At 33.4% G+C, this 17,702-nt stretch overlaps 1 protein-coding gene across 1 annotated transcript; it reads left to right on the plus strand.

Annotated features, from left to right (window-relative positions):
- Positions 1-953: 953 nt before the first annotated feature.
- LOC138333601 (double-stranded RNA-specific adenosine deaminase-like) lies at positions 954-13,313 on the plus strand. The gene is made up of 13 exons (XM_069282080.1): positions 954-1,583; positions 2,512-2,617; positions 3,157-3,434; positions 4,043-4,184; positions 4,672-4,823; positions 5,231-5,378; positions 5,726-5,900; positions 6,379-6,472; positions 6,850-7,005; positions 7,580-7,671; positions 8,279-8,470; positions 9,129-9,402; positions 9,623-13,313. Exons 1-13 carry the CDS (start codon positions 1,459-1,461, stop codon positions 9,864-9,866), a joined length of 2,178 nt encoding a protein of 725 aa, XP_069138181.1. The 5' UTR covers positions 954-1,458; the 3' UTR covers positions 9,867-13,313.
- The last annotated feature ends 4,389 nt before the right edge of the window (positions 13,314-17,702 follow it).

Consider the following 17,702-nt stretch of genomic DNA (forward strand, 5'->3'; position numbering starts at 1 on the left):
GGGCAAAATATAAAGGTTTCTTAAAAATATTAATAACAAAAGAAAATATATATCGATGGCTTAAGATGAGGTTACAACATCAAACATATGCATGATTTCCTGTCTAATGTACGATAACAGTGGAGATTCATTTCGCTGTTTTGCCGTCTGACGCAGTGAAAGTCAACTACCGCGCGGCAATTAGGACGACGGCGGGAAACATAAAACGACCCGCGTTATGAAAATTAACATTTTATTTATTCTAATTAAATAGTTATGAAGGTGATGATAAGTGTGCTAGTAAACGTATAGTTAATAACTTCTGCAACTCTACAAAATTATTGATCTCGTTTTACATTCCTATTTTAAAAATTAAAAGCCGTTTCGGAAAGATAACCTTACTTTTTAAACAAACTTGAAAGTTCAAAGAACGGAGTTGTTGGTATCATTTTCTTTCTCAGAAAATATTAGACTGAAATAATTTAAATAAGACTGGTAAAGTGTGTATGATCAATCTTCTGGTTCTTTTCTTGAACTATCCCTCAATAACAAAAATGTCGTTCACAGGACGTGATCTGAGACCTTTTAATTTGCACCGCCAGCTTTAAAACAAGGTTGTAGGAAGAGATATCAGATACCGATAACAAAAATGACATTCATTAATGACCTTACTGGCTCATCTCGCCCCACTCACACAGCTGAATATATATCATTATCTTAAATCTACTACTTGTTACAACGAAGCAGTCATCACTTATCATATTCAACCTGAAATCTACATATGGCAATCAGAAAAAGCGTATTAATAGCATGGGAAAAAGAAGCTACGTCAATAAATTCTGAAAAAAATAATAATAACTGTCTACATGATGGGATATTTCTTGTGTTAAATTTCGCGATACGTAAGAGTAAACATATCCCGTCCATGTTATTTTTACGATTAATACAACTTTGGACTCATGTTGGAAATTATCGTGGTAGAAAGACATAACGAAAATAACGAAAAATATCCCTCGCACAAATTCCCGCTTTTGTACTTTTGCAAATAATTGCGTGTTATAAAAAGCGCTGCTAATAATGATTTAGCCTGCATGTAAAGAGAGATTATGATGCATTTACAGCATGGCACAAATTAAATGATATATACACAATTTACCTTTGGCAAACATTTGACTGAAATCGACATGTGTTTACGGTGTAAATAAACAGCTCAGCTGTATTGTAGATATGATAGATACACAATCGTGAGCTGGTTATTTTTAACTAGTGATGAACAACAGTATATCATTGTATCAAATATCACTTATTGTCGGCACCCAAACAATATGACTCGTGTAACCATCACAACTACGTGTACTAAGTCATGTCCGCTTCATTACATTGGGATGTTAGCAGTTATCGTAAACATTAGGTGTAGATTTAATGGGAACAAATAGATTATAAGACTTCGTTACAAGTTTCTGTGATCAGCGCCAGGAAATGGCAGAGGAATGGAAGGAAACATTGAACAATATGAATAAGAACTGCATTAGTAGACTACAAGAGTATGCAGCAAAGAGGGGCCTGGATGTCCGGTATGAGGAACTAGCTCCAGAAAAAGGAGGGTAAGCATGCATATATATAAAGGAGGGTATTAAGTTTGCTTACGTGACACCACACATGTTAAGTGGATTGTAACTTACCGTTACACCTGATGCTTTAGAAGTAATATATTTTGACTGATAATTACCTACCGTATTGACGATTGTGTCAAGAAAATCGCAAATGTCACTGAATGAGAACAAATAGATACATGGAGGTCATATTACTACTCCACAGATCAGAAATCCTATGTAATACACACACTGAGTCGTCAGCATAGCAACCATATGATAACAAGAAATGGCATGAAATCATTAGAAAATTGGAAAAAATACTAATTTCTGGAAAAAATGGATAGGGCGTCCATTTGACCCTTGACTTTAAGCAGTTTCAGAAGTCAGATCACCATTTTTCTGAAAGTAGAGTCAAAACCCATGATAAATAGGCATATGCTTCAAACCTAAGAGTAAAATCTGATTTTTGTTTGTCAAAAACATACTCTCGGGGGTTTACTGAATGCTTGAGTAAACAATTAGGTTTATGTGGTTATTATAGAGTCCATTGATATTTTAAAATTAAAAAATGAGACGTTAGAAATACAAGTACGACCATTTCAAAAAGTATTCAAAAAACACAGTCATTTCGCGATTTACTATAGGTTCATGCAAAGTTTCCAGTGTTTTCTGGAAAAATCAACAAATTATCATTCTTGCGAAAATTACATGAACATTCATTTGCGTTGTCTTAGAATAATTCATATGAGTGACTAAAAAACAAGAACCACTTCGGAATCCGGAAAAAACTTTGCAGTAAACGACTGAACAAGAATTAGCAAACTATCAACATTCAATATCATTCAAGGACAATTTCGGATGGGAGGGATTGAATGCTTTGTTTGTATTCAAATGAAAATTCCACAAAATAATCTGTCATATTAATTTATATTTACAGATTTGGTTACGAAGTGTACTTTGTCAAGTTAATTGCATCTGGAACCGGATGTAGGAAAAAAGAAGCAAAGGAGGCAACAGCTGATCTTGCTATCCGGACTATTAAGGTTTGGTTGTGGATGTGTTTTATTTATCTTTATGACATTCTAGCTTTAATATCGAAGCATGTAAAATATACGTGAATATTCGTTAATGAATTAACTGTAAACAAAATACCGTTGTTTGCAATACCCATGCATAGACCAGATTCCATAAAAAAGACTTAAATATTGAATATTGTCAAACTTCATAAAGTACGTTTAAGGAGTAGTTACCCGGTTATGCAGTTAGATTAAAACTGACATAATCACTAAGTTGCAGCCATCGCCTTTGATTTAAATATAAACATGACATTTCAATTGTTGAAGAAGCATGCTGTAAAACTAAAACAAAGATACAATCATGTTGCAGCTTCACCTCTTGTGGCTAGATCAAGGCTTAGGCTGCAGTGAACAAAAATAAGGGAATGAAAATAATAAAAAAACCTGCAAATAATCCTATGCAACAATATGTTATAAATATTGAAATGTAAAAAGCATATCCTTACTGAAAGTAAACAAAATACCGTTCGGATAATCATGTAGCTGTGAATTGTGATATTTTGCAGTCTATGGCACAAGGACAGTCACTCATCAGCCACTTCACACCTCAAACTTCTGTTACATTGACAGACTCATACGTTTGTAACGATAACAGAGCTCTACCACCCCATCCATCGATCAGACAATCAATACCTGAAAGTGAAACCAGGTCATTATCTTACAACGTGTCCGTGGTTCCAGACGGTAAAAATCCTGTCAGCGAATTCATGGAATACGCACAAGCAAATGGACAAGTAGGCAGATTTGAAGAAAATACGAAAAATGGTCCTGATCATCGGCCAACGTATGTATGATTTTATAACGCAATAAGAAACCAATTAAAGAAACTATGTTTAGTTACAACATTATGAAGGGGAATGTGGTTACCTATATAATTGTTTCGTGGCCGCGGTGGCCGAATGTTTAAGATGTCCCGACATATTACCGCAAGCCCTTCACTTCTGGGGTGCGGGTTCGAGTCCCGTGTGGGCAGTGGCCAGGTACTGACCGCTGGTCGGTGGTTTTTCTCCGGGCACTCCGGTTTTCCTTCACCAACAAACCTGGCACATCCTTACATGACCCTGTCTTTTAATAAGACGTTAAACTAATAAAAGCCAAACCCTGTTTCTCGTCAATTATATAGCACATTTTACATTAAAATGTGATATCCTAAAATTTCAATGTGGCAAGTAGATACATAGTATCATTATAATACACATATCACCATTCACATCTTAAAATAAGATCAATTTTGATCAAATAAGCGACATGATGGTTAGACATATAATGATCCAAAATAATATATGGATAAAAAGTGTTTAGAAAAAGGCTGTATGACATTTTTGAACACCTACAGATGCAAAATGGTGACAGGAAATGATATATTCATTATGAGGACTTCTTCATGTTTAGATTCACTGTGTGTGCCTACCTAGGGACCAGAAAGTTAGGAGAAGGCACTGGCGGGAATAAGAAAGCAGCGAAGAGGCAGGCTGCGGAGCAGTCACTCAGATTATTGACATCCGGCTCTTCAAAAAAGAGGTTGACATCACAGGTTTGTTATACACTTCAATAAAATAAAAACATTTAAGTGGATTCTTGTTATCATGGGAAAACTTATGCGATCATATTTCCCAATTGTACCTAAATGCCAGTTATCTGGTTTATATATACAATGTATGAGTTGAGCCTGCAGTATGCTTTTTCACAATAATATTTGCATATTTAGTCAAACCTTTTTTACCCTTGGCTGTCTATACTAGTCAAGATTTGCTCATCCTCGATATTCCATGGATAACTATCACTGTCGTAATATCTACCCCTGCCATTCACCATGCGATTTGTTTGGTGAACTTGAAGGTACCAAACAACCTTTCACATCTTTTATCGTACAAAGAGCCTTCAGTGTTGCTTTGACATAGTACTGGGGGGATCTAACGGCAGTGATAGTAGCCCCTGGAATATCGATGATGATATTTGCCATGATGATAAAATATACAGACATGTTGTCTACGTTGGCATATCTGAATTTACATTCCTAGGTTCTACCCTCGCGAACTCCAACAGACAAGAATGCCGGGATATGTCCTGCCGGTGCTGATCCAATAAGTATCCTCAATGAGTTCGCACAGAAAGCTGGATTAGAATTAACTTTTCCCAACCCTGATGTGAGGGGTGCGGACCATCAAAGACAGTAAGGTCACAACCTAATGGGAAATAGAAATGTATCACAATTGAAAGGACATTAAACGCAGCCGGTTGTTCATTAGGAATAATAGATTAATGCTTTGCTATTGCTACTGTATATTTCGTAAATGTAAAATTTCGCTATTTACTGTGGGAGATTTAATCGTCGGGGTTTGTGTTTGCGTATTATCTTTCTAGGCTTTGAAAGCGTAATTTATACAACAGGTTTTGATCAGTTTCACGAGTTATTAAACTTTCCGAATTTGACGAAATTTAAATCCTTGTGAATATTAATGATATATAATTCAGTGATTCCCAATGCAGAAATGTCGTTATTAGTTTTTTGTTAACATTTTGATGATATTTAGATGTGTTGGCATTTATTCTCCTTTTATTTGGTTGCGCTTTTGAAAGGTTCACACTAGGTGCTATGATAGGCGGTACTAGGTACACCAAGGCTACAGCTAGTACCATACGAGAGGCCAAAAGAGAAGCGTCAAGACAAGCATTAAAACAGTTAAAACAAGCAAAACTGTATCGGTTCTCACCCGAGTCACCTAAGGTACAATTTACATACATAATTTATAGATTATTATTTTATTGCGTTGTGCTGGAATATGATTTTACTATGTCATATGTCATTTCATACTAATTATTTGAATTCCACATGTTCATTATGAGCTTATTTCTTCAAAACTGCTTTTATAGTAATATTTCATTGCAACCAAAACGTTCTCAATATATTTTTCAAATGAATAGCTTCATTATTTCAATATTGTGCATTTAACAAAATACCAACTAATGATTTGCAAATAAAAAACAAATAGCATATCCAAACGTTTAAGAAAACCAACATTTCCCCCCGCCCAAACTTTTGAGAGCATTAAGAGTGTATTCCTTCATTTTCAGTTTTGTATTAACGAACCATTGACGTTCCACGACAAAATTGCAAAACTTTGCCATGAGAAATTTGATACAGTCGTAGCAGACATACCGGAAAACCTTGCAGGTCGGAAAGTCATAGCGGGTGTTGTCATGGAATCCAAAACCACGGGGATATGCGATGTCATCAGTTTGGCATCTGGTATTGTTCAATTTTTATCAAGTCATGCAAAATTATTAAAATTGTAACTACAGGGACTGAATTAGTATGAAAAGATTTTAACAAAACGTTGTGTTTACGGGTGTATAAATGTTCATAAACTTGAATGTGGATGTCGAATGGGGGATAGAGCCATATTTTTCTGTAATACTACAATTGTACGACTATGCTCATGAAATCATTCTCGACAGAAATCTGCGCTTATTCAAGATTTCTCAAATATGTCATAAGTCATGAAACTCAATAAAAAGAAACATACTAAACATCAGTAAAATATTTCTTTTGTCGACTCGATGTACAAAGTCCAATAACACAACTTTTTTTCAAAAGTAACACCACGCACAAGGAGAAGCTCATGGGTATCCGTTTTCTTTCATGTGATTTTTCGTGATGTCACTGTGATATCCTTATTGGCTAAGTTTGATAAATGAATACCAAATCATTTTATTTTATATTAAAGGAAATAGATTTATAAGAGGAAATAAGTTGACAACAGATGGGCTAGTGTTAGTAGACTCACATGCAGAGGTCCTGGCTAATCGAGGGATGAGGAGGTTTGTATTCAAAAATATGTGTTAAATATCGAGTATTGAAACGGCTGTAAAGAAAACGTTACCAAAACAATAGTCTGCTCTCTGTATCGGGTAGTTTTATTATGTATCATTAACTTCTTTTACAACCATCTATCAGATATTCTGTATTGGCATATTATATAGTTATCTGCTCTTGCGGGTAGGTATTGATTGTGACGGGATGTGAGAACGTAACGTCATACTTTCCAGAGAAAAAGGCGTGGATTTCTCTCATAAGTCAAAGAAAATGACGTTCCAATGGATATAAACTCGCAAGGGCGATAACTCTGTATTAGACAAACACGGAATATTTTGAATTATATAAAATCCCGAATCATTTATTGACATGGCATAAACAGGTTTCTATACCATCACTTAACCAAGCTTTGGAAGGGAGAAGAGACTAAAGTTTTCCAGAAATGCAAGAATGGGAAGGTCAAGGTCAGTCCAGGTATCCAGTTTCACCTTTACATATCTACTGCACCATGTGGGGATGGAGCGATATTTACACACAGGTACAGTAGGTTCAATGTGGATAGTAAGCACTAGCATTGTATTGACTATAACATTATAACTTATTCGAATATCCGAAAAATTAGTTATTGCCTTATTCTATTACTTTTATTGTTTTCATTTAGTTTTAAAGTAAGGTCTCGTTGAACATGACTGGTTCCAAAATATTTGATACCAATTTTATAAATATTATATATAGTCCATGCATTGTATTCATCATTTTTTGATCGTTTAACTCTTGTTTTACATTTCACCTCAATAAACAAGTTGTCAATGCCTTGATGGTGAAATGTTGTTTTTTTCAGTTTCAATTGTTTATATACTTTAATGTACCAGTAATATTTCAAAATAAATATATGTAGACTGTATGTGCTTTTCAAATAGAAATATCATAATATAATACCCCTGCATGTTAACATTTCATACAATAATTAGTAATAAAATTATGATCCCTAAATTATCACTTAATTTGTTTCAATTATAACTTTTAGGAAATAAAATCAATACAATTATTCTAAAAAATAACCATTGTATGAAAAGAAAACTACTTATTTTGTTTTAACATATATCATTTAGCGACGGCAGTTTCGCAGCAGACCCCGATGGAAAGCACCGCCCAACATTTGACAATACGAAACAAGGACTTTTGAGAAATAAAATTGAGTTGGGTAAAAAACATATTAATATACAATGTAACTGCTTAAGTTAGGGTGACAATGCAAGTTTAAACGCCTTTGACACTCAATTTCCAATGGTTTGCAAATGGCTTTATGATAAAGAGGCATAGGATTTCAGCATTGTTTCTATTCTAAAGAAAAAGCAGTGACAAAGGAATGTATGATAAAAGAAAAGATTTATAGACTTTGATACAAGGTATATATATACACATCATTATTTTGTCAGTTTCAATTACACACTTTTTAACCTGCACTATCAGTAATTTTGAAGAAAAAAAAAGACAGACTCTTATTATTAATTTTTGTCGCCTGTTACTGGTAATCTGAGATCTATGTTACATGAAAGATATAATACGACAACTGCCATCTTGTCAAAAGCCACGAAACGCAAATCAATGGAGAAATGTTTTTAGATTTATACATGAGTTATTAACATTTAAATATATATAAAAGAAATGGGCATGAAACATAATTCCCAATGCTTTAGTTATTCGAATATCTTCATGAATAACAACAGTTTGATATATAAATCTGATAACAGTTGTTGAATTTGTCTGATGCTAATAATCGTACAAATCTTTTCGTTTTTTTACACAAGGTGAAGGTCAGATCCCTCGTCAAGAGGTACACGGGGTTGTAGGGTACCAGGGTCTAGATGAAGTCAGGCGTGGAGAGAGGTTAAGGGTCATGTCCTGTAGTGATAAGATCTGTAAGTGGAACCTCCTCGGAATCCAGGGAGCTTTATTGGCTAATCTGATGGAACCAGCGTATTACACCTCCATTACATTAGGTATGAAACCACATATTTTTAGATGAAATGGTATGAAATAAAAGGATTTTTTGAAAAATGAATATTAATACGATACCGTTAATTGGAATATTTTGCGTCGGAAAATTTAGGCGATTTTTTATCAAAAGAGGATGGTTACATTTTTGTACGTTTAAACTGGGCGTTTTCAGTATTTTGTATTGTCTTGGAGCATTGTCGTTATAGCATCCACGAAACTGTAGGGGTTAATATCACTGCCGTTGGTGATAAGCCTAGTGATAATATAGAAAGCAATTCCTGGAGATCGAAAATGCCGCTATACTGGTATCCTGAATACAGCGGTTATTTTCTATACATTGCTAAATATACGAAATCATGAAGCGTTCATTGTTGTTCACCCGTATCAATCACTGCTGTAATAGACTCCATATGCCTAAGTTATGTTTGGATAATTTAATGGTAATCAATTAACATACTATGTGTGTGGTATTTTGAAATCTGCAGAATGGTCAATGTGTCCTCCTTTTAGTTAGTCTATACGCTGATAAAGTGTTAACTAACAATAAAATAATAATGACCTTTATTTCTAATTAAAATTTACGTCCCCAAAACAAATTCCAAATTGATTTTGTAAATAAAATAATCTATTAAGCATTACAAAAATCTTTCTATCTTGTAGGAACCCTATTTAACCACGGACACATGACTCGAGCAATGTGCTGTAGACTGGAAAGGAAATCTCAAATAAAAAAATTACAATTCGGGTACAAAGTTAACCATCCATTACTTGGTAACGTATCGCATACGACAGGCCAGCGAAGTGTTGAGAAGTCTACAGCTTACAGCATAAACTGGAACAGGGCAGACGATTGCTACGAGATGACGGACGGAACCACAGGACAACTGCAATCATCAGGTCTACCAAGCAACATTGTGTATCGGAGAAAAGTCGGGTAAGAAACAAATACTCTCGTTTATAACATAGTATGTTTGGAAATAAATTCTTTAGAACAAATGAACCAAATAAAATTGAAATACAGAATATTACAAGAGATTGTTCACCGCAATGAATACTGCTTATACTTATTAGGACCATTTGATCTAACAATCTGCAAAAAAATGAGTTTTATTTGGTTGTTATAGATTCTTATACATACATGTATAAAACTTCAGGTCGACGTCAAGATTGTGTAAGAAAAGGTTGCTGAACTACTACAAAGAACTCTGTACGTACGCAGGTGTATCGAACTTAGTCAAAGACGACTATTTGTCAACAAAAACAGCTTCTTCGCAATACCAGACCTACAAAACTATCCTGTATGAAGTCATGGAACGCCAGGGGTATGGCGGGTGGTTAGGACTGCCGAGAGAATGCCAGGAGTTCAACACAACACATTCCAATGAGGGCAAAACATAGCTGCGACTTTTCTGAGAAAATTCTATGACACCAAAAGAAATATTTAAACATTTACGTTAATTTAAATTCCGAAAACTTAATGCAACTACTTTTCTGAGAAAATTCCATGATATTCTTTTTTTATATTTACGTCAATTTCAACGCCAAAAGCAGCTTTTGACTTTTTCAAAATGACGTTTCCATGATCAATAAGATTCTTCCCAGTAATGCCATTTCCTCATATCAAGAACATGTCGCTTTTAAGCGTGTATTTTATCGAGGATATCTTTATAGCAAATAGAAAGTGTATACTCTATCAAGTACATGTACACCTTCATTGTTTATATGGAATGTATCCAATATAACATCGAGTGTATCCTTACACAAAGTGTATCCTTATTTGAATCAAATTTTGTGTTTCTCTTAATATTTGACAAACATTTAGAAACATTTCTCCAGCAAAATTTGTATAATGTTTGAAGTATACACAAATACAGAAGAGATTTAATGCAATTAATTTTTATTCAAAATCAACTTCTGAATACATCATGTTTGTTTTTATATGTTTACAGTCTTAAAGGCCATAAACAAATTGGCAGTTTCGGTCACATTCATGTAATACAGCACAAAATGTAACTCACAAGTTAAATCGTTATTGAATATTTATTTAATGGGCATCGTTCTCTCGCCGAGACGTATTTTATGAAACAAATGAGTAAAAAAACATGACCTAAAATTTCATCAATCATTTAAGAATATTCCTCATTATTAAATTATAACAGAGGATAATAATCTAACTTGATTGTCAGAGAAATTAAAAATCAATGAGAAAACACTTCAGCAGTTAGGCATTTCAAGCTTCAAATTTACATGTATTTTACCTGTTGTAAACAATCAAATTTTAACCAGGCCTCCCTCATCTAAATTCTTGTAAAGTTTGGTAAATGATGACTTTCGAAACAGATTATAATAACTGAAAATATGTATCCTTCTATGGTATTTGTTGCCAATTATTGTTACAAAACAATAAGTGATTAAACTGCGCAAACATACATCAAATTACATTAAAGTATTATTTTTAGAATAAATGTCCATGAATGTGACGGTTATCGCTCCTGCTTAAAAGTTAATAACCATATTTCAGATGACATTATTTATCAATCGTTAAATAACCAAAAAGGAAAACTTTGCTCTATCTACAAAAACATGATCTTTATAGAATTTCATCACTGAAGCTTGTATGAACAGTTTATGAATTTCAAAATAACACTACTCAGCTTAGTATATGATAATTATGTAACTGACAGAGACCTACTTGTACACAAAATAATTACAAAATAATGAAGTCATAATAATAAAAATCTGGATTATTAAATTATATATTGGCACTTCGGATGATGACAAACTTTTTTTTCTTCAGTGCTACCGTAATAGCTATTTTTACGTCATTGGTTAATTAAACATTATTCTTCAAGATTAGTTTAAAACACTCTCGAACAAACATAAATACATTTATGTGGAAGATAATTATCCAAACATGAAATGTTCAACAAAAACGAAATTAATAATGCAAGAAGCCAAGGATATACGTCCTTGAAGAAGCTGATCCAAATCCATCTGCTTGGGTTGAGTGGGAGGCAATTTTGGGAGATTTCACCTACCATATGATAACAAAATAACCCACTACCAAGGCAACTGAAGTGAAGAGTTTTACGTGCCGTCACGCTATATATAACGTTTCCCCAAGGCAATTCACTCATTCTCCCCTATAAACCCATTTCAAATGCTGGAATAGCCCATTTTAACTCAATCACCCCTAAAAACCCATTTCAAATGCTGGAATAGTCCATTATAAATTTCCAGGGGTGAATGAATTAACACCCAATTACCTCCCAAGCACTCACACAGATAATTCTCCAGCCCTAAAATTAATTGCACAACCCAAAACGACTGCCACCAAAGGTCAAATGATGTTAACATTTCATATTGTGATAACAGATCATTTAATGCTGAAACTAGCACGTAGGATTTCAAAATTCTTAGAACAGGAGATCGAAAAAGATGCAAGTAAATCCGTCGTGTATTTAACAGAATACATATTTCAAATACCTTTTGCAGGGCCAGATAGATTTTCTATCCATCATCCCCTACCCACTACACTCCATTTTAGTTTCCGTGAATTTGTCGCAGAAATATTATCAGACTAGCAAGACTGATGGGTCCATTATGACTGTTAAACAGCACTTTTCAAAATAATAAATAAAGTTCTCTCACATATTACTGTGAAGCAGAAAATTTTACTATCGACATAAAATATATAAGGAGCAAATTTTACCAATGTCATAATCTGTATAATGTTCATTGTAGTACTACAGTACTTGTGAATGGTCATTTGGCATTGGAAATTGAAAATATTTGGCGATTGAAATATTGGATATTTTACCTAATAATATTATTGTTTTCAATTTCTATGAGGTTCAATTTGGCATTAACTTTAATCATTTTTTATATGTTTATGACAGAATGCATAAGTAGCCATATATGTACAGTGCATAATTTTTCAATGTGTCTGAAAACTTGGTTGGACTGTTTCCATCAAGGCTAGATCCTATCTTAGTATCTTTAAATAAATAGTATAGGAACTGGTCCATCAAGGTATACTCAATTCTTGATAATCCAGGGGTTACTGCTACTGTCATTATATCCACCCCTGGATTATTAGGACGCAAAAAAACTCTGGGGTGGATAGGACGACAGTGATATCAACCCCTGGAATATCGAGGATGAGTATGTTCATGATACTTGCGTTAACTGGAGTGAGTAGTAATCGATCCTTTGGTATAGTGGTCCTGGTTCATTTATTCTGACTAATATAACAATCATATACTATGACTTTATCAGTTTTAACTCTAATAATAATGGTTGTCTAGTAAAAATCGGGACCAATTAATATTTTGAATTACTCAATGATATATTAAACGACTTGCAAAAAAAAAAACATAAAAAGTAAAATTTTGGCATTGTTTGATCGTAAAACTTAAAACTGTTAAAAACAAACTTAATTTTGTTGTTATCTGTATATGACAGATCTCATCACACTAAACCTGCATAAAATTTTCCCGCAATATCATAGATAAATCATTTGCTTTTCAGTGTATTTATACAGACACTCGCACACCAATACACAAATCAATAACTTTACTCTTAAAACTCAACATTATAGTTTTATTTAGCGGTTCAATACAGATGCTCCACCACAGACAGAGTATAAATACAGATGCTCCACCATAGACAGAGTATAAACTATATCCATCATTTGAATAATAGCCAATGTTCCATCATGTATATAATATATGTCTAATTAACACAAAAGTACATATTAATATAAAATCATATATTTCACTTTTGGTGCATGCACAATCAGTACCTCATTCCATATAGGACACAATGTTGTGGCATTTTTTCAGGTCGTCGTTAATTTTTTAAAATATTTTATGAAGTAAAATAAGAAGCTCAAACTTTTTAATGGTGGTATATGGATTTTTTGAAAAAGTAATAGTGATGAAAAACTGATCAAAAGAAGAAAAATAAGTAATTTGTCTGCCCTGTTTTCATCAAAGCCTAGTGATAATAGTGAAAATTCCTGGAGATCGAGGATGCCGCTATACTGGTTATCCTGAATACAGCGGTTATTTTCTATACATTGCTAAATATACGAAATCATGAAGCGTTCATTGTTGTTCACCCGTATCAATCACTGCTGTAATAGACTCCATATGCTAAGTTATGTTTGGATAATTTAATGGTAATCAATTAACATACAATGTGTGTGGTATTTTGAAATCTGCAGAATGGTCAATGTGTCCTCCTTTTAGTTAGTCTGTACGCTGATTACGTGTAAACTAAAAATGTTAAAAAATTAATGGCATTTATTTTTTTATTAAAATTTACTCCGGAAACAAATTCCGAATTGATTTTGTAAATAAAATAATCTATTAAGCATTACAAAAATCGTTCTATCTTGTAGGAACCCTATTTAACCACGGACACATGACTCGAGCAATGTGCTGTAGACTGGAAAGGAAAATCTCAAATAAAAAATTTACAATTCGGGTACAAAGTTAACCATCCATTGCTTGGTAACGTATCGCATACGACAAGCCAGCGAAGTGTTGAGAAGTCTACAGCTTACAGCATAAACTGGAACGGGGCAGACGATTGCTACGAGATGACGGACGGAACCACAGGACAACTGCAATCATCAGGTGTACCAAGCAACATTGTGTATCGGAGAAAAGTCGGGTAAAGAAACAAATACTCTCGTTTATAACATAGTATGTTTGGAAATAAATTCTTTTAGAACAAATGAACCAAATAAAATTGAAATACAGAATATTACAAGAGATTGTTCACCGCAATGAATACTGCTTATACTTATTAGGACCATTTGATCTAACAATCTGCATAAAAATGAGTTTTATTTGGTTGTTATAGATTCTTATACATACATGTATTAAACTTCAGGTTGACGTCAAGATTGTGTAAGAAAATGTTGCTGAACTCCTACAAAGAACTCTGTACGTACGCAGGTGTATCGAACTTAGTCAAAGACGACTATTTGTCAACAAAAACAGCTTCTTCGCAATACCAGACCTACAAAACTATCCTGTATGAAGTCATGGAACGCCAGGGGTATGGCGGGTGGTTAGGACTGCCGAGAGAGAATGCCAGGAGTTCAACACAACACATTCCAATGAGGGCAAAACATAGCTGCGACGACTTTTCTGAGAAAATTCTATGACACCAAAAGAAATATTTAAACATTTACGTTAATTTAAATTCCGAAAACTTAATGCAACTACTTTTCTGAGAAAATTCCATGATATTCTTTTTTTTATATTTACGTCAATTTCAACGCCAAAAGCTGCTTTTGTCTTTTTCAAAATGACGTTTCCATGATCAATAAGATTCTTCCCAGTAATGCCATTTCCTCATATCAAGAACATGTCGCTTTTGAGCGTGTATTTTATCGAGGATATCTTTATAGCAAATAGAAAGTGTATACTCTATCAAGTACATGTACACCTTCATTGTTTATATGGAATGTATCCAATTTAAAATCGAGTGTATCCTTATACAAAGTGTATCCTTATTTGAATCAAATTTTGTTTCTCTTAATATTTGACTAACATTTAGAAACATTTCTCCAGCAAAATTTGCATAATGTTTGAAGTATACACAAATACAGAAGAGATTTAATGCAATTATTATTTATTCAAAATCAACTTCTGAATACATCATGTTTGTTTTTGATATGTTTACAGTCTTAAAGGCCATAAACAAATTGGGCAGTTTCGGTCACATTCATGTAATACAGCACAAAATGTAACTCACAAGTTAAATCGTTATTGAATATTTATTTAATGGGCATCCTTCTCTCGCCGAGACGTATTTTATGAAACAAATGAGTAAAAAAACATTACCTAAAATTTCATCATCATAAGAATATTTCTCATTATTAAATTAATAACAGAGGATAATAATCTAACTTGATTGTCAGAGAAATTAAAAATCAATGAGAAAACACTTCAGCAGTTAGGCATTTCAAGCTTCAAACTTACATGTATTTTACCTGTTGTAAACAATCAAATTTTAACCAGGCCTCCCTCATCTAAATTCTTGTAAAGTTTGGTAAATGTTGACTTTCGAAACAGATTATAATAACTGAAAATATTTATCCTTCGATGGTATTTGTTGCCAATTATTGTTACAAAACAATAAGTGATTAAACTGCGCAAACATACATCAAATTACATTAAAGTATTATTTTTAGAATAAATGTCCATGAATGTGACGGTTATCGCTCCTGCTTAAAAGTTAATAACCATATTTCAGATGACATTATTTATCAATCGTTAAATAACCAAAAAGGAAAACTTTGCTCTATCTACAAAAACATGATCTTTATAGAATTTCATCACTGAAGCTTGTATGAACAGTTTATGAATTTCAAAATAACACTACTCAGCTTAGTATATGATAATTATGTAACTGACAGAGACCTACTTGTACACAAAATAATTACAAAATAATGAAGTCATAATAATAAAAATCTGGATTATTAAATTATATATTGGCACTTCGGATGATGACAAACTTTTTTTTCTTCAGTGCTACCGTAATAGCTATTTTTACGTCATTGGTTAATTAAACATTATTCTTCAAGATTAGTTTAAAACACTCTCGAACAAACATATCCAAACATGAAATGTTCAACAAAAACGAAATTAATAATGCAAGAAGCCAAGGATATACGTCCTTGAAGAAGCTGATCCAAATCCATCTGCTTGGGTTGAGTGGGGGGCAATTTTGGGAGATTTCACCTACCATATGATAACAAAATAACCCACTACCAAGGCAATTGAAGTGAAGAGTTTTACGTGCCGTCACGCTATATATAACGTTTCCCCAAGGCAATTCACTCATTCTCCCCTATAAACCCATTTCAAATGCTGGAATAGCCCATTTTAACCAATCACCCCTATAAACCCATTTCAAATGCTGGAATAGTCCATTATAAATTTCCAGGGGTGAATGAATTAACACCCAATTACCTCCCAAGCACTCACACAGATAATTCTCCAGCCCTAAAAATTAATTGCACAACCCAAAACGACTGCCACAAAAGGTCAAATGGAGTTAACATTTCATATTGTGATAACAGATCATTTAATGCTGAAACTATCACGTAGGATTTCAAAATTCTTAGAACAGGAGATCGAAAAAGATGCAAGTAAATCCGTCGTGTATTTAACAGAATACATATTTCAAATACCTTTTGCAGGGCCAGATAGATTTTCTATCCATCATCCCCTACCCACTACACTCCATTTTAGTTTCCGTGAATTTGTCGCAGAAATATTATCAGACTATCAAGACTGATGGGTCCATTATGACTGTTTAACATCACTTTTCAAAATAATAAATAAAGTTCTCCCACATATTACTGTGAAGCAGAAAATTTTACTATCGACATAAAATATATAAGGAGCAAATTTTACCAATGTCATAATATGTATAATGTTCATTGTAGTACTACAGTACTTGTGAATGGTCATTTGGCATTGGAAATTGAAAATATTTGGCGATTGAAATATTGGATATTTTACCTAATAATATTATTGTTTTCAATTTCTATGAGGTTCAATTTGGCATTAACTTTAATCATTTTTTATATGTTTATGACAGAATGCATAAGTAGCCATATATGTACAGTGCATATTTTTTCAATGTGTCTGAAAACTTGGTTGGACTGTTTCCATCAAGGCTAGATCCTATCTTAGTATCTTTAAATAAATAGTATAGGAACTGGTCCATCAAGGTATACTCAATTCTTGATAATCCAGGGGTTACTGCTACTGTCATTATATCCACCCCTGGATTATTAGGACGCAAAAAAACTCTGGGGTGGATAGGACGACAGTGATATCAACCCCTGGAATATCGAGGATGAGTATGTTCATGATACTTGCGTTAACTGGAGTGAGTAGTAATCGATCCTTTGGTATAGTGGTCCCGGTTCATTTATTCTGACTAATATAACAATCATATACTATGACTTTATCAGTTTTAACTCTAATAATAATGGTTGTCTAGTAAAAATCGGGACCAATTAATATTTTGAATTACTCAATGATATATTAAACGACTTGCAAAAAAAAAAAAACATAAAAAGTAAAATTTTGGCATTGTTTGATCGTAAAACTTAAAACTGTTAAAAACAAACTTAATTTTGTTGTTATTGTATATGACAGATCTCATCACACTAAACCTGCATAAAATTTTCCCGCAATATCA

Source organism: Argopecten irradians, chromosome 10 (assembly GCF_041381155.1).
Source record: "Argopecten irradians isolate NY chromosome 10, Ai_NY, whole genome shotgun sequence".
Taxonomy (NCBI): domain Eukaryota; kingdom Metazoa; phylum Mollusca; class Bivalvia; order Pectinida; family Pectinidae; genus Argopecten; species Argopecten irradians.

Coding starts and splice junctions, on each gene's coding strand:
- LOC138333601 (XM_069282080.1), top strand. CDS start 1,459: ATGGCAGAGGAATGGAAGGAAACATTGAACAATATGAATAAGAACTGC. Junction 1,584..2,511: donor CTAGCTCCAGAAAAAGGAGG/GTAAGCATGCAT, acceptor TTATATTTACAG/ATTTGGTTACGAAGTGTACT. Junction 5,379..5,725: donor TCTCACCCGAGTCACCTAAG/GTACAATTTACA, acceptor CTTCATTTTCAG/TTTTGTATTAACGAACCATT.